Below are 23,697 nucleotides of genomic sequence, written 5' to 3'. Positions count from 1 at the left end.
CAAACCACAACACGGGTAAGACCCTAAGCAGCTAAAAGGACAGAAATACCGAGCCATGTCAGTCATTGCCACCACTGAATCACTGACCAGCTGGGGGTGGAAATAACACCTGAAGATTGCCTAGTCCAAATCCCTCTGCTCTGCCCAGGGCCAGGGAGATCAGGTTTCTTTGGACTCACAGTCCCACTGGTTCAACTGAGGAATCACAAAAGCAACTGCAGGTGAGTGAGGAGGGTACCTACCTACAAAGCTTGCTCTGCCACTTACAGCAATTACAGCATGACACCACACCCTCAAAGAAACTAAAGCACCAGAAAAACTGGTGCTGGAACTAAGCAATACCTTAACAAGCACTACATCACCATGTCCAGATGGTACATCCAAGTGTTCTCAAGGGACTGCAGAGTAAGAGATTGAAAGCTTCATGCTAAAAAGAGACACTGCAGCAAGCACGGGCTTGTATTTTTAAAAGGGTTTGAAGGTGATATGCAGAAGATTAATATAATATCGTGTAACCAGCTGTATCAGTAAGGATTCTGAAAGAAAAGTATCATATTTATTACTGGAATACCATCAGTATAATATACATAAAGAAAAAACTAGTCAAAACAATTATTTTAAGCTTTTGGAAGGCCTTATACTAAGAGACTGGTAAAGAAACCAAATCATCATAGTGTAAAAGTAGTAAGTACTGTCATAGCCAGGCACTGTACAGAAAGTGTTGATTAATGGTCTGCATTTACCCTGGCAAAACAGTAACACTAAATTTCTCACCTTAATCCAATAAAATAAATAGCTAAAAGCAAGCAACTGCCCCTCTTTGTATCATCATTAATGCATACTTAGGAATTGTGCAAGGCAGACTGCCTGCTCCTGAGTTTTCCTGAACCTCTGTTGCCACCATCAGCACAGTCAGGATACTGTAATGACTGTCCTTGGACCTGATCCAGCCAGCAATTACTAGAACTCAAAGGAAATCTGATCTTCACGGAGTTGTCTGTGGATTGCTACCTAATACAGAGACCAATAAAACCGTATTAACGGGAGGCAAAATGAAACAGCTTCACCTATCTTCCTGACTACAAACTTAAAATGAGTATGCGGTATTACAAATGTTTTGACACTAATCCAAAGGCTGTAGGAGCCTTTCACATACAGTACGGCCTACATCATATTAGGCTGCTGGAGCATGAGACATTCATCAGTCTACTCCAAGTCTCAACTCCTGCTAAAGTACCCAGGCATCTTCACATCCTTGAACTGACATTTTAGCAGAAATCATTATTTATTAGGTCTTTTAACATTTCATTCCTCAATCAACATGGCCTAAGGTTGCCTGCTCCAGTCACAAAGACAGCTCTCCATAAACTTTTTTAATTAAAAAGTACCAGACACTGTTTAGAAACCCCAGAGAAAACTCTTGCAAGAGCTTTGATGTTTCCGCTGCATTCGTCTGAAGGGATCCCTCTATTTTGGAAATGGGTGCCTTAAATAGCTCAGCTCCCCCACACACACACACAGTTACACTCAAGCCCTTTTACACACAACATCCTTTTCATGCCAGCTGCAAGTTGGAAAATGAGGTTTTTGTAGTGTGTTAGTGTTGGAATTTTTTAATAACCTCCCCTCTCTTTTTTTCCCCTCCCAACCAATTATCTTGGTAAATAATTAACATTCTGAAGGAGATAAGTAAGCATAGCATCTCAGAGCTCAAAGCCCTTTAGTTCAAAGCCCTGCCCTTTTCTCGTTTCCCTGCTGCCACCACTGAAACTTCCTTGTCAATCAAGCTCTGGGCACACACATCAAAGCTTCATGTGGGAATGGCCCCAAGGGGTCAGAGAAAATTCACGGCAGGGCCTGCATGAGGCACAAAGAGAAAAAGAGTGAGAAACAGAGCAAGAGCTAGACAGACACACTCAACCACACAAACGCACAGACAGAATGTGCCCCAATATAAACATCTACCCTATTTACTCACAGGTTGACAAATAACCATAGTTCCAAGTTTCAGGATCCACGTCCACAACCATTTCCCACTGCTGGCAAAACTTCAGTCCAAATGTTTCAGTTCAAAAATCTTTACATTGAAAGAAACTTAAAGGAACTAGACAGCAGCTCACCAGTATACAGAATGCAACCTCCCTCCCATGGCTCATTTCCCTGCATCCCTACCCTTTCCTGGGGTCAGCCAACACAGGGTACCGTCTTGCCAAATTTACATCTAGTAAGTCCTTTTTCTTCAATTCAAACAGACTACTGGCTCATTCATACAACCCTTTGTCTAGCTTCCTTTGTGCAGAATTCTCAGGTACCATCCCAGTTTCAGTACTTACTGAGGGCTTAGTACAGAAAGCAGCTCACTACATCTCACCCATCACCCCAGGAATTCTCTGGCCAGTCACTGGCAGGACATAAAACTGTCTGAGATTTTTTGGTAACAAAAGTATTTAAATCAGCACCAATTTCACATTTTAAAAAAAGCCAGTGGAATGATCCCACTGGCCAAGGAATGTCTTGGCACAAAGATGAGAAAGCTTTATTAGCTACAGTCCAGGAAAACATACAAACCCAAAGTCGGAGCCTTTAGTATTCTCTAACACTGCTAAGAATGCAAGGATCAAACACTGGGCAGACCAATACCTGAAAACTATACTGTCAAGTCAGCTGGTATTTCCTCATTTGTGGTTGTTCCAACGCATATATCAGTGTCTCTAGAAGAACTCTGCAGTTCTTAACCTCACTGTACAGGATTCTTGTAAGAGTATCTGTGAATCAAACCAGATTTAGAAACCTCTTAGACTCAAACTGAGCCTGTCAGGTTGACCAAAAGAATCATACGCTGTTTGAAACAAATATTCAAAAAACTCCATTCAGTTATATGTGAAGAATTACTACAATATGAGTGAGTCAACAACTAGTTACTATACTCAAATATCCAGCATTTCTCTTCCTTACTCCTTTGATTTCCAGCCAAAGATATGATGCCATTCTGACTAGGAAAACAGATGCTATAAATCTATCAAACTATAATGTTCAAATCACACTCTGTATGGCAGATTTATGAGATACAGTTAAGATTATCATTTTTATTGCAATAGCACCTAGAAATCCAATTGAACATGGTGTCCCATTGTGCAATTAAATGTATGTAATAAGCAGCAACACACAATATAAATAAAAGTGTAAGGCAGTATGAGGTTTGGGGGTTTAGGGGTGGGGTGGTACAGATGAAAAGCTGAGACCTAAAGAGATTAAATAACTTATTCAAAGTCACACAGGACGGCAAGTAGCAGAAATGAGAAAAGTCTCCAGAGTCCCATCCCAAGGCCTTAATCACAGGACAGCTTTCTTCTGCAGGGATCAGAAAGTCACTGATGAGGCAAGAAGTGGAGGAAGCCAATGTCCTCCTTATTGTCCTCCCCATTTAAGAAGCATCACTGCAAATGACCAGCTCCTCAGATTTTAAAAAGATCTAAATAACACAGCTTCATCAATTTACTTAGTTACAGTTGCTGAAGTTTAAATGAATGCTTTCCATTTCTGAAATCTGAAGACCAGCCTGTTACTCAAAGCCACATCTAGTCTGAAACTATGCAACTAAGTAACTGAAAGTTTTATTTCAGACAAGCACAGTGCAGTTGCTCAGACACCATAGCGGTGAGCGTGGTTTATGACAGCAGGGCATCCTGGCTGTAGAGTGGTATACTGGGGCTACTGCATCTTGCATTCCATGATAAAAATATCTACACTAGAACAACATTCCCCTGTGAATCCAGCTGCGATACACCAAGAGAAACATTTCTGCTTTGTTTTACTGCATGTTTTAGTAACTTGTTCTCTAGAGCACAGAAAAGATTTCAGGCAGGACCCTCCCCAAACAACGTCTCAATACATCCTCCTTCACTAGGTATCTCCAGACATACATATTCAAAAATATGCTAGAGTACTACAAAATACATACACTATTACTAGGCAGTTATTCTGTTCACTGACAGAGTGATGCTTTCAGACCAGACAGAGACTGCTGTCTAAGGGGAACTTGCAGCTGCCAGATTGAGAAGCATTCTTTCCGTTACATGATCTGAAAAGATTAGAGTGCCACAGGTCTGCTGTTAGTTTGATGTTAAAAGATGAATAAGAAAATAAGCACTTCAAAGGAACACGCGCATGGAAGGAGAAACACAAGCTACCAACATGAAATACTGCATAGTACACACACCCCAAACACATAAACTAGCTCTTGGAAAATTCAATCGGAAAGCTGGTGGATCAAAAGCTTCTCCAGCAACACTGCAGAGCATCGCTGAAACAGAAATAAACACTACAGTCATGGTGAAAGGGGCAAACTGACTTAGTGGTTCGTGTTTATAACCTGAGAACAAAGCTGCTCAATGTGGACTGCAACTGCCAAAGATGATGGATATTCTGCAGCCAATATGGAGGAGGTCTGACCCAGCTAGAGCAGGGGGCCTTTAAAATTCATCAGGCAAAGATAAGATTTGAAAGCACTACTTTGAGCAAGCTACTTATGAAGGAATCCAGGTATAAAGATCATTCACTGAGCCCCTGAGCTGTGATCAGCAAGATCTGGCCTCCCAAACTGACAGTAGAAAACATTTTGGGCAGAATTTCCGCTCTAAACCCAGTCACACAAGGCAGGCGCTCATCTGAAGCACCTAGCCTTACTCGAAGTCAGCAAGAGAAGCAAGTACGGACAGACTCTGCAAGCACAGTTAACAGACCCCGCAAGACAAACAGGAGGTAAGATTGCTACCAAAGTCTAGCCAAATGAGAAAATCCTGAATGGCTAACTAAAGGGCTAAGCCTTCATACAGGAAAGGAGAATGCCATCCTCTGGGCTGGATGAATTTCACTATTAATTACAATTTTCTTTGCTAGTGAGTGGAATAACCACAAGGCTTGCCACTGGAAATACCTCCGACGGACTGACTCTGATGAAGTAATTTTTCCTGAAATTGCATTCAGACTCTTGCCAAAAGCAGAAAAGGCTTCACACTGCTCAATTCGTAGCTGCCTTTGCTGAACAAGCGTGCCAGATGTATTGCCCAAACTGGCATTAACAAATAGGATATGGAAACAGAACCAAAGGCAAAGAAAGGAACAAACAGCTCCTCTGGATTTCTGCCCCACAGTATACGCCAGAGAAAACACTCAGTGCACTCTAAGATCTAATTAGAAGATCTAAATATTTATGTGGAAGCCTGTGGATTCCTCTAGCTCCTCTGAAGACAGATGATGGCCTTCTGCCCTCTTTTCTGCCTTGACTTTTCCACTGGCTGGTATTCTTACTTCCTGCTAACTCTTTCCTAGCATTAACTCAGCAATCAATAATTTTTTTCCACTAACACACCCCAGATATGCACTAAACAAGTGCCTGTTTCTGGGAGGAGAAAGAAGCAAAGAAGCAACTCTGAACAGCTCAGCTAGCCTAGAAAAACACAAACAAGCAACTAGAGCTACAAGGAACCCAAAGCCAAGTGCTACAACAGGGAAGCCTGCAGCTGATCAGTTCTGGAGAGCACAACATTATAAAACACTTCAAGGGACATGAGGATAAGCAAGCCAGCAAAAACAGCAATAACAAAAAAAAAATCAAAGCAATGCCTTGAAGTCTTTATGGGTTCCAAAAACTCCACATCGCTGCCAATCTCTGTGCTCACTATACTGTAAATACACACATATTTTGAGAGAATTCACTTCAGACAGTTCCTTCAGCCCAAGTATCTTGGCAAGCGAGTTGACAATATTTGTCTTTTTTCCTGTTTTTGATTGCAACGTAAAGGTTTTCCCTTCATTGTAAGCAAACAAATTTAATGACTGTGGTTCCAATCTTATCAGCTTGAATTGATTGAGAGGGTGGAGAGCACAAGTGTTGATAATATGGTACTCCACCATCTGCAGTGACTCCTGTTATTGGCTTCAGCACAAGTTTCAGTCATTTATAAATATTTGAATGCTCAAATGTGATCACATTACTGCCTCAGACACTATCCACTTTTTCTTATAGACAGCACCAAGGCAGCCTACAGAGTGGAGGATAGCCTTCTCCTAACTTAAGACCTGGAAAGCTAAGAACAATTCTGTGATTCCTGTCTGACACTGGACAAGCAATCGCAAATAACCAACTCCCAGCCATATCACAGGAGAAGCAACTCTACCCTCTATGCTAGCAGAGGGTGGGGTTGTGATACCATCAGAAATCGTGCTGTCTCCATGACAATAAGTTCCTAAAGGATCCAGGCTGGCAGTGGTCAACATCCAAAGCACTGTGCCTGACCTCAAATAGGCTTTGCCTCTGACAGTCTCTGCAAAGACTGTAAGTTTCTAGAAAATACCTTTGAAGTTCATCAAGAGAACTCCCATATCCTTGGAGGATGCTGCTAAAACTCCTTATGTACCAGGGCATTTCTCAAAGAAAAGGAGAAAACAGAAGGCAGTTAAGTAGCCCGTGAATAAACTGAAGGGAATAAACAATTGGATGCTTCTCTGCCACAGTCTTACTTAAAAGTAATAACAACAGTCCACTTAGGTTTAGACATGACAGCCTCACGTATTTACGGAAGTTATGAGGTAACCTAGAAAACCAGGACTGCACCATGCAGAAACCATGAGGCAACCTCTACTCCTTTACTCTTCAGTTTTCTTAACTATTTCTCATTTTCTGTTTCTCAAGAGTTTAAGTACCATATTTGGGGGACAAAAATGTGAAACGCCCCTGAGAGCAAAAGGAGTACAAAACACATTAAAAAACGGAAAAGCATTTACAGAACAGGGTAATTGGAAAAAAATCTCATGTTTGAAAGTTAGGAATTCTAAGGCCCATACAATTTCAATTATAACTCACAGTTATCACTGATATAATTAGATTTCAGTTCAATCTTCCTTATGATTGCCTTTGCTTCCTCTGAAAGTCACTTTATTCCTGAATAATGAACACAACACTCCAGAGGCGTTCTACAAAGTGCCTACAGTCTACCTCTATGTTATCTTCTGCTCAGGTAAGATGTGCATGAAAGAGTGAACAGCCTGATAATATGAAAGTTAATGTTGAAAAATCCAGAACAGTGTACAAAATGGTGGTACCTGTTTTAGAAGACCTGTTTTGAACAGAAACACAGGCTTCTAGTCATCTAAGAAATATCCCATTAAAATCAAGTGTCAAGTTACATGCAGGCATCTTTGCAAGGGAACCACTCAGGTGCAAAGCATTCCAGGAGGCTATTGCTAATACTAATGACACAGAGCACCTGGCGCAAAAGCTGTGAATTTTGGTAGTTACATAATATAACCTGACAACCTTGAAGAGCTGTACTACTAATAAAGGTAACCTCCCTCCTCAACCTTTCACATGTCCTCCAAAAAAAAAAATAAAACCCACCCAACAAAACCACCAAACCTCAGAAAAGCTTGAGAAATTAGCTGCTCTATTATTTTACCCATGCTCCCTTTTCCCTACGATGTCCAGAAGAACCTCACACTCCACTGCACTTCATTCACATTTGCATCCTATGTACCAAAACACAACATTATTCCAGAACAAGCTCTCACACTATGGAGATGCTGAGTAGTGGAAGGTCACCTTAGCAAAAAAGCTCCTCTTCCACCAGCCCGAAAGCCACACGTTTTATGAAATACCTTAACCATATGCCTCCTCTCTTTACAGAGCAGCTGTCTTTTCATCTCTTTCCTTCCAGATAATGGGAACAGAAGGGCAACTCTGTCTAGGGTACAAAAGGATTCCCTTCCACAGACCACATGATGCCTGAAAGGGGCAAAGTCTTCACCTAACCCACCCATACAGAGCCTGACCCCAGCCACTGTGGGACCACGCACCAGAGCCAGCTATGCATCCCCAGCTCAGCAGTGAGCACAGATACTGACCCACCTGGGCTTATTCCCAGATGGAAGATTTTATAGTTTGGAAGGCGATGCTAGAGAGCAAGTGAGAAGCGGTGAGCAAGTCCTGTCCCCAGCGCTGCCCCACCTGGCCCGATATCAGAAATACCACCTCTCTTACTCTGGTCTGGGCCAGCGACATTTGTACTGAGGCTCAGGCAAAGCAGCCCTATTAGTAACAGCTGCCTACAAAAAGGGCATCCAACAATAACACAGTTGCCAGGGGCACGAAAGCCAAGGCAACTTCCGCACCCATGTCTTCCCAGAGAAGAAAGCCCCCTTCAGCCACTGCCAAGCACTCAGATCTGCAGCACCAGAAGGCGAAGCCTAGCCAAGCAGGAGACGCGATGGCATGGGGCCTTCACTGACTCAAGGCAAAAATTAAAGATGAAAAAGGATTTACACTGGTAATGGGGAGCGAAGCTTCACCCAGAATCAGCCGACCTAAACTGGGGTAAGGCACCATCCTAGTAAGTTAGAGCACTGTGGTCTCGGACAAGCAGTACGGGTAACCAGAATGGTATGACAAGTTCTCGGCAGGAATTCGTTTTTTCCTGTTTGATGCTTCATCCAAATAAAATGTTTATAAACACACAGAATCATTCCTGCCAAAACAGACCACGACCTAAAAGGGCTGAAGGGCGCCAGGCTACACAGCCACTGGCATTAAACAGAGCTCTTGCAATCTGCAAGCTCTTTTTACATAATAGCCATTTTACACCCAGCTGCATCAAAGGCTTCAATGCACATGCTGGTGTGCCCTTCCCCCAGCACACATTCCTGGCAGCACAGAAGCCACTACCCCACAAATCTAAGACTTTAAACAAACAGTGGAACACAACCTTGTCCAGGCACACATTTCTTTCTGCTCTCTCTCTTCACCCCGCTTTATCCTTCCAAGTCACCTCAGCACCTTGCAGCCTTCTTCCATCTTACACTTCACCCTGAATCTCTTTGCTCCTCAAACAAAGCATTTTCCCTGCTGTTTCTTGCCAATCCAGTGACACATGTCTTCCCTTATTGCTAAACCTCTACTCTGCTCACCTCATTAGTGTTGTTAACCTCAAGCATTTGGGTAAAATCATGCACTCATTTCCAGTGCCCTAGGGCCCTGCAGCCAAGGCTAAAGACTCCCGGAATATAATTTGATTAAAAATACGTATTTTAAAAAATACAAAAAACAATGGATTAAAAAAATGCTTTGGTTCTTTCACCATCAACTCACTTTTGCAAGTCAGCTGTGATGAATTGGATGGATTTCCTTAATTCTGGGAATAAACTTTTGAAAACAATAGCATTTGGGAATGTCACACCACACGTACAGCAAAAAAATCTGTAAGGTTAAATATCTATAGCTGCATACACACTTCCAACCATCTGAGCTTATCCCCATAGATGGGCTATGAGGACAGGCTACAAGTATACTACAAGTATAAACTTTGTAAAGTTTATATACTCAGCTGCAGAAGAGAAAAAAATACAAAACTCAAAAGTGAGTTCTTTATAAATTCACCATGACCTTCAGCAAGGTCTCCTCCAAAAAGAGTTTGCTTGGGTCCATTGGCATAACTGCATCAGCAAACTGTTGTACAGTGTGCACAACATGTGAACAAAACCTTTACTTTCACGATGCTGCCCTTCCAGCTCAAACTACATCCCTGAAAGGTTATTTTCTTCAGCCCATCACTACCACCCATTACAAGATATTACCAACCACTTCAATTTGCATGTTATGAAACTCTAATCCACTTCAGTGAAGGCACCTGCGCCTGCAAATGCCCGTTATTTAAAATGTTTTTGTTTATCCAAGCCATGTAGAATGGAATAGATAGCAGCCCAGGTGACAGATGTGAGAACAACTGAGGCAGCAGTCTCTTCAGCTGACTCAGCTGTAACCAGCAGCTATGCACCCACTATCTAAATTACTCAGATTAAGTTCCTTTAAAAGAACATCTACCTTAAGGTTTTCAGCAGAAATGTCTCAAGAAAGAACAAAAATTAGTACACAAAAAAAAAAGCTTCTGCAAGACACCTGGTTAGGAGGAGTTTGCAGTGCCCTTATTGTTTCACATACTCATTTTCCATTGCCTATATGTGTCACCACTTGCACAGTATAGAAGAACACAACATCTCATACTTCGCATCTTTTTTTCCATGCATGTGAAATGCTACACAGGATGTCACATAGCAAAGGAAAATCTAACTAATTCCACTGATCTTATCAGCTGTTTTCTCCAGAACTCTGAGGCTCATACAGCCTGTATTTTTTTTCCTCCTTAAGATTAGAACAATTATATATAAAATAGTTCTACTAATGAAATCATAAAGCTGAAAAAAGCCCAAAAACTTAAACATGTAACAGGCAGTAAAGTCACAAAAGCTTAATTATTCCAGGATATTCAAAGAAACAAGTCATATACACCAGTTCAAACCCTCTGCTACACATGAAATTTTTGTGTACCATTTCATGTGTATTAGTCCATTATCATTCAAACTATAGGGTAGTTGAGTCCGTATAGGAATTGTTGTTGGGTCCAGTACACTGCCAAGTTAGCCTGGTCAGTCCACTTCCAGCAAGACACAAGGACATGAGAACAATTGTACGTGGACCAAAAGCCCATTCAGCCCAGCCAGTATCCCGTTTTTAACAGTGAGCAGATGCACAGAGAAAAGCATCCTTGCTCTTTGCTTATAGGTGATATTTTCCCCTAATACTATGAGGTAGCAATGATTTTCAGTTCAAAAGCTTCCTGACATGGTTTCTGTAAATTTAGAAAGTCTCTCAAGTAGATATTTTCCTTGAACTCGTCCAAATTTCTCTTGAACCAGTATATACTTTCAGTATATAGCACCCTGTGATAAGGAACTCCATACTTCAGTTTTCTGTTGCACGAACAGCTACCTACTTCCATCTATTCTAGTTCCCGCTTGCCTCACTTGATGCCCCTCTCTTGTACTGGAGAGACTAAGAAATCAACCCCTTCCAGCTTTTCTTTGATACGTTCTTTCTTTTCCAGTCAATGCCTTTTGCAGGCTGACAAGCCCTAGCCTACTTGCCTTTCTTTATGCAGGAACCATTCCAGATCTCTGATGAGCCTTATTACCCTATTCTGCACCTTTATCAGTTCCTTTTTAAGGTGAGAGACCAGATCTGCACACATTATTCATGATGTGAGCAAACCCTGGTTTCGTAAAATGTCACAGTGATGTTCTTTGTTTCATTATCCATTTCATTCTGAAAACTTTGCAGGATGGAAAGGAGGTCATTTTGGGTTTGACTACAATTCAGTAATGAGCTGATGATTTCATCACCTTAAGACTTTGCTTCAGAGCAGTGACAATCAACCCAAGAGCTCACTGAGATACATATGAAGTTCAAATTCTTTTTCTTTGCACACACATCACCACATTTACCTACGCTGAACACTGGTTAAGAAGAAAATGCCAAGTCATGCAACTGTTAAGCAATGTGATTAATAATCTCATCATAATGTCATTTTACAGTCCCTAAAAATACTTCAAGCATGAGATTTTACTTGCTTTCCACATTTGGCAAATAATTGTAGTGATTCTGTATACTTAAGATTATCCTTAAAAAAAATCCATTTTTATTTACTTATGCCCAAATTCTCAACACAATCACTTTCAAATTACAGTTTAATTAGATGACACTGATTACATGCATTTAAAAAAGAATTCTTAAATCAGGTATGGAATTGCCACCCTTAATCTTAATTGGATGTTGTTGTGGTTTTGTATTGACACAGAGGAAGTGAGAAATGAGAAAAGTGATTCCTTAGAACAGCCAGTTTGCAGGAGAATTCCCAGCTTTTGAGCACCATATCCTGAACAGTCACAGTTTAATACTAATGTCAAGGCTTTGCACCTTTGCTCTGTGACACAGCAAGCACTTCAATCTCAGGGAAGCCACTACAAATTGAAGATGTTCAACACAAAAATTGACCAGGTTCTTCATCAAGTTGTGGTTTCTGAAGGAGTCTAAAACACCAGGCTGTAAGGCACCTCGAAGTCTTTACAGAGCACTAATTTAATACATTTTTATGTTTCAGGTTGCTGCCGTGAGGAATGAATTCCACAGTAAATGTCACAACTAGGAAACTGGGAAATTGCCACATGTGTAACAAGCACAAGCAATGGTGCCAGGTACAGAACAAAGACTTTAACACACCAAATTAAAATTCCTGCCATAAAGTTTCTGATTCAAAGACAGGGAGATGTTGTTTATTTCTGTGGTGTCTCACTGAACAACTTATGTCCCAGGAGACATCCAGAGAAATATTAGATGTATGATGAGAAAGATAAAATAGAAGAACAGTATTGTGGGGCAGGCAGGGGGTAGGCAACAAGGGGCAAATACAAGTAAGCAAAGGATTTTGAACTTTATTTAGAAGATAAACCAAAGCTAACAGTGGAGACCAGGACAGCATCAGAGGTCAGATCAATAGGAAGCAGATGTAGGTCAGCAAAAAGAGTGCTGCATTCAAGTCCACTGAAAAGGCAGAGAAACCTCCTTTTCTTTGTGGAAATAGCATGGTATGCAAAGGATTTAGAACCTAACGGAAAAAGAAGAAAAGAATGGTCACAGGAGATTTTAAGGTGGTAAGGACAGGCACACGAGCGGACAGGGTATTTTTCAACAGTGGCAGAAAACAATGGAAGAAAGCAGTGTCAGAAAGGTAAGTACCTGGAATTCAAAGAAGTCACAAAATATCCAATAGAAAATGAATGGAAAATAGGACAAAGGTTCATTACAGAGGCAGATTTTGAGTCTCCAGCACCTAGGGTGTAATTAACAAAACAAAAAAAAGTGCCCATCTTAAAAAAAAATTAAGTAGTGCCAAAATTTGGAAGTCCATGAGATTCTAGAGGAAGATGTGGCATATGGGGTGAGGGAGAATATCACTTCCCACAGAGACACTCTAAAGAAATCAGGACATTTTGTAGGGACAAGTCTGAAGGCTGAGACAGGAAATATGAGAACACATCTCAGCCAAATCTTAGAAGACAGAAAACCACCCATTTTATGCAGGGGACCTCTGTTGGCAAGAGCTACAGAGACACCATGCTTTGGAATGATGAAAAAAGCTTTTCAAAAAGCATGTTAGAAAATGTGTATAAAGGAACTCTAGGTGAGGGATGTGCTCAGACACGACAGCTTAGGAGGAAAAAAAAAAAGGGGGGGGGGGGGGGGGGGGGTGGGGGGGGGACAGGAGGAAAAACAAACAACCCCCCCCAAGACAGAGGAAGGCTGAGAGTAGCATACACATGCCATGCCAGACCACTCTGTGCTAGTCACACAGGCTGCTTCCCTTGCCTCAGAACTGCTAACAAGTGCAGAACATTTTTTATTATCTGCTGTTCCTCTGAATGTTTTCCACATATATCACTAGCAGTGCAACCATAGCCAGTTTCCCCTTCATGGGATTTCTCAGAAATCTAAAGACAGGATTTGTCCCTTGCATTTCCCATCATGGTTACCGTGTGTGCCTTCAGACAGTGTTTTGCATGGCAGACATGGGTGAGATGGCAGTCAGAGGAAGCTGGGAGAATAACCTTCATGCCCAAACAGCAAAAATCTCCCAGCTCAAAGACACAAAGTGCTTTCCACTGGTGTTTTCATTATTAATTGAAATATACAAAATGGCTTTGAAAATAAAAATCATTCTCCCCACCCACAATGACATCATGTCTTACCAACACATACACTGTTCCATTCCTGCCAATGGGAGATGCACAGCCACACACACCACACATGCAAACAGAGGCCATGGTCAAGTAGGGAGTAGGAAGGCTGACAGAAACAGAGCAGTCCTCAGGCTGTGAAGGTGAGTGGAGGCCAAGAGCTACTGCACAGCAACCCCTGAACCACAGAATCAAACAGGGCCGTGATCCCCAAGAGGCACAGGACTTCCTAGGAAGCTAAACCTGTCACAGGCATGGTGACAACACAAGGAACTCCAACATCAACAAAACCGCTCCCAAAACTTCAAATTTCAACAAAGAATTCTTAGCAGGGGGAAAGACTTCCCACTGTGAATACAGAGATCCACACTTTGCTTCCCTGAACATTCAATAGTTTAAAAGCAGCTGCACGTGAATCTCTTCCACATGGCCTGATCAGGAAGTTGTGGAATTTGGAAAGCTCCATTACAAACAACTTCAGAGGCATGCTAATCCCTACCTAATTCACTGTGCTGCCTGAAAAGTCCCTTTCTCTATCCCTCTCCCTGCCACAGCCCTTCTGCTCCCTTGAGGGCATCAAGCAAAAACTCTCACTACAGTCTGCTTGACCCTTTACCCTTCAAATGATTTCAGTGCATCATTCCAAAAACATCCATGAAGTTCTGAATAACAGCACATTTTGAAGAGGGTGAGTCTGGGGCAAAGACACTGGCAAAATCACTCAATCAGTCTCTTAACACGTGTGTGATTTACACAGCCAAGAGCCTCTGGCCAGAGACTTCAAGACCACCTTATCTGACATTTGTAAAAAATCTCCAGGAATCCAGATCTGAAAAACTAAATTTCAGCCTTTGAGAAAAGTTACACACAAGGAGTACATACTCCTCAATGCACAAGCTGGCTTAAAATAAATTCTCATATAGTGATTATCAAAAAGGTCAGATTTTTGTCTAATATGGCCTCTAGGTCCTGCTGTAGAACTTGAAAGCAGTTACTTGTCCAAACCCCGTCTCACATCTCTTACTATACTAGTCCAACTAGACATGTAATAAACTCACATTAGTTCAGCGCCTGTAATAATGTTTCAAGGTGAAATACAGTTCAGATTTTGTAAGGCACTGAGTGTATGCATGAAACAATGTGAACCCCCCAACCCTGCCACAATATGCCAGTGCATATTGTTGCACAAGGTGGACCTCTTCTGGTGAAGAGCTTGTGCTCCAAAACACCTGGTTCCATTAGTCTTGGCTAAGCAGAAGCCTACAGGGATCACAACATTACACAGCTTCTTTTAAGAAGGTGAAGGGGAGCAGCAAGTCAGAATCACAGAGCACATATGAGTCCTTACCTCAAAGAGCGTCAAACTTTCATCGTTCAAGATGATTCTGGGAGGTGCAATAACTGAAGTTAAAAAACAAGTTACAAAACAGGACCACCCAGCAACCAAAACAATAAATACAGCAGGTATGTGAGGGATTACTGCTCTTTAAAGGAGTGACACATTCACACTGCCCACACACAGGCTTCTTACTAGGTAGAAACATAATGTGGCTGAACGAGCAGGTTACACCTTCTCTGTGCTCCGAGGCTGTATTTAGGGAAGGAATTCCTCCCCAGGTCATACATACCTCGTGGCATCACAAGATCCCATACGCACCACAGCTAGGAATCAGCTTTGTAAAGTAAGGCCAAATATTACCAACAGCACACTCACACAAGTAAAATGGCAGGTCTGTATCTGCAAGGTGGCTTCTTACAAAGTCTCTCAAGATGCCAACTGTGAAAAAAAGGAGAAAGGTTTGCTGAATTACATTTGTTTCTCCAGACAACGGGGAAAAGGCTAACTTGTAACAGCAGAACTGCTCTCTACAATGTCTGTAGGCTGTCTTTTCCTCAAAAGAACACTGTTACTATTACAAATATCTTGAAGAAAACCCAAACAAACAAAAACCACTTAGACATGCTGGTGGTCCCTTAGCAACATCTAAGGATGCCAGTGAAGTTCTTTCTAGGAAATCCAATAGCAGCTGCAAGATTTGCAGAGACCAGCCAGGTGAGATCTGGTAACCAGTCATTAGTTCTTGTTCCATACAAAAGTATCAAAAAACTTGTGTGGGTAACCATCACAGGCAGCCGAGAGTAACAGGATCTCCATTAACAAGAGTAAGGGCTACTTGGCACATGGTCTGACCGCCTTTTGTGAACTGACAAAGGCAGAAAGGTTCATCCCCTGTTATTCTTATTACAGTAGGTAAAGCTTCTTTTCCTTCTTCCTGGTTTTGTTTTGGATCGGGGAGGGTGGGGGTGGGGGGTTTTCCCCAAGCCTTTTTAAGCATTAACATAGAAGTGTTCAAACTTGTCTCAGTAACATGCCATTTGGACACAAACAATAGGATATCTAATGGGACAGTTTCCCGAGTACAATTATTTTGCCATCAAGGAGCCTGCCAGTTTCTGTCAAGTAGTCCTGGAAATAAACTCCCCTTAACTAAGTTAATTACCCCAGATTCTTTACTCGTCCCATTCAGGGGCCCTACAAAGACAGTGTAACTAGCTACTGCTGCTTTTTCAGAGCAGTATTACTTCCTTGGACAGAAGAAAGATCTGTCCAGAGCCCTCTCTTCTGTCATGCAACTAACTGATGATGAGAGAGGTCAGCTGCAGCTAAGCAGACTGAGGCAGAGGATGCTCTTACCAGTTTCTGTAGGACAGAAGAACCCCTGTAGAACATGACGGTCTGGAAAATGGACTCTCAACACCACCTAAGTCAAAGCAAAGTACATTAGGTCAATTGTTTATGACTGTTCTGTAACACCTGTCCTTGGCTCAGGATTTGTGAGCAAGTTTGGTGGGTTTTTTTCAAATGGGAAGATCTGAGGTATTAACTCTACAGGAGTAGAATAGCACACTGGCTAACAATTACTGTGCAGCTCCTCAGAAAACACGGGCTCTCTGGCTTTCAAAGGCTGTAAGAGAGTTATCTTATAGAAATAGCCTGATGCACAATGCAGCAGCACTTACTGAGAGAGGAGGAGCTCCCTGTGCTAAGTGATACACAAGCAAAGCAGAAAGTCACCCATGGACAGGTACAGACAGTGTATCAGCACCCTGAAGTGTCCACAGCAGCAGCAATCCTTCTGCCATATGTCAGAAGCAACTCATACCATTCTATTTCCAGCACTGGTCAGAAAGCACTTAACCTGGGAACTTTCCCTGCTCCCTGCCCCCAAGTCACCAAAGACAAAAACTGCATTATAATCGTATTTACAAAGCAAGATCTCCAAACTGTAACACCTTATCATTTAAATTGTAATGAGATACTATCAAAATGTAAGAGTCTACAGAGGAGAGGCAGATAGGAAAGGTCAGTCATACAGACCAATGTGTGCACAACATAAGGGTTTTGAAACATCTGGAACAGAACAGGAGGAACCATATTGCCTGCCACTCAACCATATCATTACAGGACAGCTGATTTTACATGGTACAGCTGTTATGCAAGTCCCACAAACAATTAACAGGGACAGGAATTTGGTAAGTCTTCCGTAGCTCAAGACCCTGTGGACCACAACTGATTCCCGAAGTTACTCAACCCCCAAGTCTGGGCTAGCCAGAAGGACTGGAAAAAGAACAAAGGTTACCTTTGAGTAACGCTCTAATTTTTCCTTCAGCTGAGCCTCCCTCAAAGATTTTGTCATCAGTGAAGCTTCTTCCAGGCGTTTCCTAGATACACGGGAAGAAGACAAGCTGTCACTTCTGTAATTTTAAGTTTTTATTTTATTAAGAAAACAAAAAGTCCAAGAGGGGCTGATGGGAACCGTTCAATTGTTCAAAGTATCCATCACAGCATTTTCCCCACCTCCTGTGGTTCCTACGCTAAAATCTCATATACAGAACTATTGAGTATCAGTAATAATACTGTATAAAATTACTCTTCTTGTACAAGTTTAAAAATAAGCTCACTATAGCAGATGCTAGAAAAGATACTAAGAAGAGCAGGGGGATGTTTGTTTAGACTACTCAAGAAGAGATGGACTTATTAATCCAATAAAACAGATATTAAATTTGGACATGATTACTCCAGAGAGAGAGAAGAGTTACTGAAGCTGAAAAACAATGCTGCCACAAGAAATTAATGGGTATTAATTAGCAACAGGGAAACAAAACAAAAATTTTATGTTTCAGATCATTCAAGAACGGGCACTGTAGACTGGTGTTTTAAAAGGAGTAGTGGATGCAAAAAAAAAAAATAATCTACCTGCATTTATGATGAAAAATTCAAGAAAACAGTTACATATATGTTTTTCTGCAAGCAAACAAATAAGCTGAGATCCAAAAGATCCCATGTTCAGCTTTAGTCCCTTTTCCTTGTTTGCACTTAATTTTGAAAAACAGACGTACCAGGCTAGATTTCTGGTGAAAAATTTGATCATGTAATTCTGCACAACTATTTGCAAGTTAATCTCTTATGCTTATACTTTGAAGGATCTCTTTCTATTTTTAAGAATCATCAAGGTGTCTCAGGAGCAGCTGGTGAATGAAACCACTACAGGCTTATTCACCAACTGTACCCAGAACTGTCAGCTGGTTACATCACATTCCAAGATGCTGTGGAAGTGCCAATTCATTCTGAAAAGCAAACACACAAAACTAACCCGCTCCATTCCTTCTTTGTGTACCAACTGCTGATTGATACCAATTCTCAGCTCTTCATGAAGTCAGAATTAAATTTTAATTGCATCTAAAATATTGCATTGTATGCAGCTAGTTTTTGGTAAGATTCACCAGCTGAGATCAGAAGCCAACTGGTATCAGTTTCAAGTGAAACTTGCCTTTATTTTTATCCCTGGCTGTGAGGGGAAAAAGGATAACAAGCATCAGCAAATTTGGAAATTAGGTCTTCTTGTGAGGGGGCTGTATTCCAGTAACCCCCAACCAAATGATCCTACATTTGTACCACTAAATACTCCAGACCCACAAGCAGCAGAGCAATTTTCAGGCCAATCTGTGTACTCATGTGGATTTCAGTGGCCTGTGGGGGGGGTGGGGGGTGAAAAATCAGCTTTAAGTAAATGGTTCAACTCTGGCTTGGTTACAGTGTAAAGTAGGCTGTTCCACAGTCTCCAAGAATGCTTGTAATGTTTAAAGAAATGTTACAATCCACTTAAAGGAATTTAATTTCATGATAGTTTCAAGGAACATACAAGACAGCAAAACGCTGCCGTGATAGGGAGGCTACCTGAATTTTTAGTTCAGAACTGGCATAAGAGTACAGTAGAAACATTAATTTGACAGCAAGCTACTTGAACAGTGAGACGCACAGTTACTCCAGCTTCCTATACTTCTTCCCCTCTTTGTGTGTGTTCCAATGAAATCATGTCTTGATTTGTGGCTAAGCTGGATTTTGCTTTATTTCCATTCGGAAAATATTTCCAAGTTGGCCTTTTCTGATGAGGTCTAATAGAAGGTTAATCCTGTTACTTAAAATACAAGGTGTTTCCTACTGGCTGAAAATGCTGCTGGATACTATTGAAGTCACTGGGAGTTACTCTTATGAAGCTGGCAAATTGCATTCATATATTTGTCCATCACAAGTTACAAATTGCATCCATTTAATTCCTAATAGTTAACATGAAATCAGATCAAAACAGGTAGCAAGAGCTCACTGCTTACTTTGGGCCTCTAGCAAATAAGAGCAGATCTAACACAAAGGCTGTGGCTTCTCTTTCAGAAGAGAGGACAAGGAAAGAAAGAGAAAGAGGTGGGGTGTTAAGTGGTTTTGAATAACTCCCTGAAATGCAGAACGTGGGAAGGAAACTTTCTCTTAATCCTTTTTCAGTGAGAGCCCACCTCTGACTAGCTTGAGGGTCTCAGATAAACTTACCACCACACAGGCATCACAGACACTTCGTGATGAAATTTTCAACGTCCAAATGAAACCATTATCCCATGCACAAATGCTCAACCCACTCACGCAAAAACATAGGTTCTGTCACAGAAACAGGATATAGCCCCTGAACTCAAATGGTACAAAGGGTAGAGATTTCCAGTGCCAATCATTAATTCCACACCCAGTAACATATCTACAATCCAGAGATCACAGCCAGCTAGTGCATAGTGTCACTGTGCTCCACAAAAGGATAGGGAGCAATCTCAGCTGCCAGCAAAAAGGGAACTTGCCTCTCATTCTGCAGCTGTGCCAAACGTTTCCGTACATCATCCACTGTGACTTCAAAAAACTCATCAGGAAGCTCTTCTGGGTCAGCAGGAAGCGGTTCTAGGAGGTCTAGGTGACATACAAGTGGTTCTCGTTCTACAAGCTTTGGCATAAAAATAAGCTTTGGTTAATTTTACATGCATTGCTTTGCTTATGCTATAAAGTTCCTGAAAAAAGTAAAAGGACAGTATCTGCAAACTGGAATGCAATCACTAGTGTGAAATTCATGTCACTAAGATCAGAGTAATGATATAGAGGTTGTCAGTGTTGTCATTCTTTTAAGCTGAAAAAGCTTGGGACACAATTCCTCCCAACAAGCAGTAGGAATCCACATTGTCAGATGAGCTGCTCTCCACTGTCCATATAGCTGTATAGGAAGCCCAGGATGATAACCTCAGCAGTTATCTAACTTAAGGAGAGAGAACTCCTTTCCAGGCAGTGCCTGTGGAATCTTGTCACTTACAATTCAATGATACTTTGCAGATGAGCCATATTTCATAGCTAGTAACATAGCTGTTACGAGCTTGTTACAAGTACTCAGAAATTACTCCTATCCCAAGACCATAACCTACCTCTCTCTGCTCTGCTCCAAACCTCTCTAGGTATGTAACCACTTCCTTACCATTCCACAGGCAGCATACAACTTACACAGGTGCTGTTCTTCATACTACAGACTATAAACTGCCCTTTTAAGTTCTTCAGCTGCCATGCACTCCTGGCTCATACCGTATCTTCTGTTCTCTTTGCTCCACATTTGCTTGTCACAGAACAAACGGCACTAGTTCCCAACCAGGGCTCTCTCCATTTCTTCTTACTCTAGAGAGCAATCCTGTTTTGGTATGGTAGTTTCTGACCTGTTGAGTTCTCTGAACTGAGCCACTGCAGGGTTTCATTGTACGCATTTCAAATTTTTAACCTGGCTTCTGGTGTGCAGAAAGCTCCCTTAGACAGTGAAAAACTCTTGTTTTGCACTCACAAAGTACGGAGCACTGAAATCAGCCTTAGTTGCAGGCAAAGCAGACAGAAGTGAGGGAAGCAGTTCACTGTATGCCTTTTAGCTGCTATAAAGGTACTTAATACATTTATTTGCAACTTTCCCTCCACCCCAGATGCTGAGGATAGGCCGTTCAAGCAGCACACAGACCTCAAACAGCCAACACACTCCTCTCACCTGCACGGCTGGGCACAGGCAGCCTGGCCGCTCTGCTCCCCCTGCCTCCAGAGCCCAAAACTGGGAGCTGGGTCTCATGACGGCAAACCTTCCAGCACAATTGTGTCCTGGTCCACAACTCTGGTTGCAGTTATTAAAAAACAAAAAACCAAAACCTAACAAACCAACACCAAAACCCCCAACCCCCCCAGCCTATTAGACAAACAGCATTTGCTGTGTCTGAAGGGAGGATGACATTATGTATCCCTCCCAATTTAGAAAAAGATACTGGCTATCTTCCCTCACATCAAAAGCAGCAGCTGTATCAGTATGTGAATATAAACCACCACTAGAGTCAAATGCACAAGAGGCAGTTACACCTATTGGCTCTTGAACAATTCAAACTTCTTAACTCACAGAAATGTTTAAACGCACAAAGCCTGAAAACAACAGAACTGTGTACTGCAGGCTACAGGAGATGCCAGGGGTGGGGGGAAGCAGTCCATGGCTGAAGAGCCCCATGAGAACAGAAACTTTGATAATGCAGTATTCCTTTAGTCTGCTGTCAGCCTAACACAGCTCTAGGCTCTGTGAACAAACCTGATGCCCATTTCTTCTCCCCTTATTCCCTCATATATTCTTTCTGATCCTAATTAATGCCCAAATGTCCTCCCCTTCATCTGTTCCATCCCTTCTCCCTTCCCCCAGGCACAGGCCCCTTGGGAACAGCAGTCTGCCTCAATTGTCAAAAGCGACAACACAAATTACAAGGCAATGTTCACTCTGCTTGTGGGCACTAAAGGGTAATTTGGGAAATTAAAAGAGCGAGGTTGTGTGGGTGGGACCCTTGGCTACTTTTAGAAAGTTGAGCAGGGTCAGCTCTAACTAGCGGGTGAAGGAGCCTGATTGCAGCTTTCCTGGGGCACAGGGGGAGGAATGCCTAGCACTGCAGGAGTGATCCTGAGTGTGCAGAGCCACCCTCTGGGAAAGGGTCTGTTGCACAGTGGTCCAAACTGGTGCCCGCAGCTGGACTGATAAGGTCAGACTGATGTCAGAGACTACAGGAGAATTAATCAGGCCTCCCAATAACCAGGTATACTTCCATTTCCTTGAACAGGATTGCATTTCATTTCATTCTAAACACACACATACTGAATATAGACTTCTTCCAAAAAAAAAAAAAATCCAACACCCAAAACCAAGAAGAATGAGCAGGCATACCCTATGGCACGTTGTAAAGGGTGCTGGGATACAATGGAGAGAATTCCAATGTCTGCATTAGCAAATCCTAAACTCAATGTTTTGTATTGGCTCAAGCAAGCACTTCAGCTAATCCTAACAGTAGCTGGATTGCACAGGGAAAGCAACCGTCAGTGCCCAAACTGTGCTAGTAGCAAAAGACTTCAGCCAAGACGTCAGAAATCATGAGACAGCAGAAAGCAGACATATATTCCAGTCCTTAGTTTTCACCTCTCTGCTCCAGACTGTTGTACGTTAGAACTGTTGTTCAAGCATTGTTTTCCTGACATCTTCGTTCAAAAAAATGGGTCTCCATTACCAACAAAGTACTGCAAATGGGCAGTCAGGAACTTCCCCTCTAAAGCTGTTCCCCAGCCTACCAGAGCCACCTACATGATGCAATACAAAATTCACTACTTCCCAGACATAAATGCCTTATTCTTGACCTCCAGCTTACATCCAGTCAAGATGTCCCCATTTAATTCTCTGCAGCATACCTGTACTGGCCCCCTACAGACACACAGCTACCTTTTAGCTCCTGAATCTATAATTTTACCTGTTTCCCCAACCGACACTGAATGCTGAGTATTTTAACTTACAAACTAAGACACATTACTTAGCTACTACTTAACAGGAAGAAACACACTTTTCCACACAGAAGAAGGAGCAGATGTATGTATGTCTAACAAGACTGCAAAAATACACAATTAGAATAAGAATTCCGTAATATTACATTTTCAACTAACTCCCACCAACAGAGTGAGAACTCTGGAGAGAGCCGTAATGAGCAAGCTTTTGTGAAACATAATTCAGGTGGTTTAGACTTGTTTTTCAGAGTCTCTGCAACTCAATTCCTGAATTGCACAACAAGGTCTGATATAAGAGAAGGGCAGCACAATGTGTCTACTATGCACTGTTTAGCAACCAAAAGACATCCAGCATTTTGCCTCTGAGGATGCAAAGACTGCCACATCATAACAATATCATAATACCTCTGCTGCCATGTGTTTAAAACCCCATGGAATCAACCATACATCTTGCCTACTTACAGACATAAGAAACACCCTTCAGAGAGAAAAAAGTATCCATTCTGGTTGCTCTACCAATTCTCTCTTCCCCCAGAGACCAGCAATCATCCTGTTCCTCTTTCTTCATCCATTACCATTTGCTCACTTAGACATTCCAATCGGGCATCTCTCAATCGGAGTACTCTCAATACAGCCTTATTTTAATGTGTCACCAACAATCCCAAAGCACAGACAGAATGCAAAAACTACCCTTCCACGGCAATTTACCAAAAGGAGGCTACCAGGTATACCAACTCACTTCCCAGAGCACCACACGTCTAGTATTTTCTGCAATTGTGACAAAAGGTAACTATCTCCTGTAATAATAAATGGCCACCATATGGCAGTTTCTACCTTCCATTACCTAAGTCTGAAGGAAAGCAAGCTGTGCATTTTGCTGTCAT

General features: G+C 42.0%; 1 protein-coding gene across 2 annotated transcripts in view; it reads right to left on the bottom strand.

Annotated features, from left to right (window-relative positions):
- Positions 1–23,697, bottom strand: part of ASPSCR1 (ASPSCR1 tether for SLC2A4, UBX domain containing) — a 48,821-nt gene that overhangs the window by 6,345 nt on the left and 18,779 nt on the right. Inside the window, exons 7-12 of one of the 2 annotated variants that reach the window (XR_005826073.1) lie at positions 19,801–19,940; positions 17,262–17,343; positions 16,316–16,382; positions 15,335–15,397; positions 14,969–15,021; positions 2,641–2,765 (exon numbers count right to left, since the gene is read on the bottom strand). Coding sequence is in view for 1 of the 2 variants with exons in the window: in XM_040582296.1 (XP_040438230.1) it covers positions 14,969–15,021; positions 15,335–15,397; positions 16,316–16,382; positions 17,262–17,343; positions 19,801–19,940 (405 nt within the window). In the remaining variant the exon portion in view is untranslated. The remainder of the gene's footprint in view (positions 1–2,640; positions 2,766–14,968; positions 15,022–15,334; positions 15,398–16,315; positions 16,383–17,261; positions 17,344–19,800; positions 19,941–23,697) is intronic. The other variant, XM_040582296.1, reaches the window with a different exon arrangement.

Source organism: Falco naumanni, chromosome 1, assembly GCF_017639655.2.
Source record: "Falco naumanni isolate bFalNau1 chromosome 1, bFalNau1.pat, whole genome shotgun sequence".
NCBI classification, from domain to species: domain Eukaryota; kingdom Metazoa; phylum Chordata; class Aves; order Falconiformes; family Falconidae; genus Falco; species Falco naumanni.
This window is presented reverse-complemented; position numbering and strand designations above follow the sequence as displayed.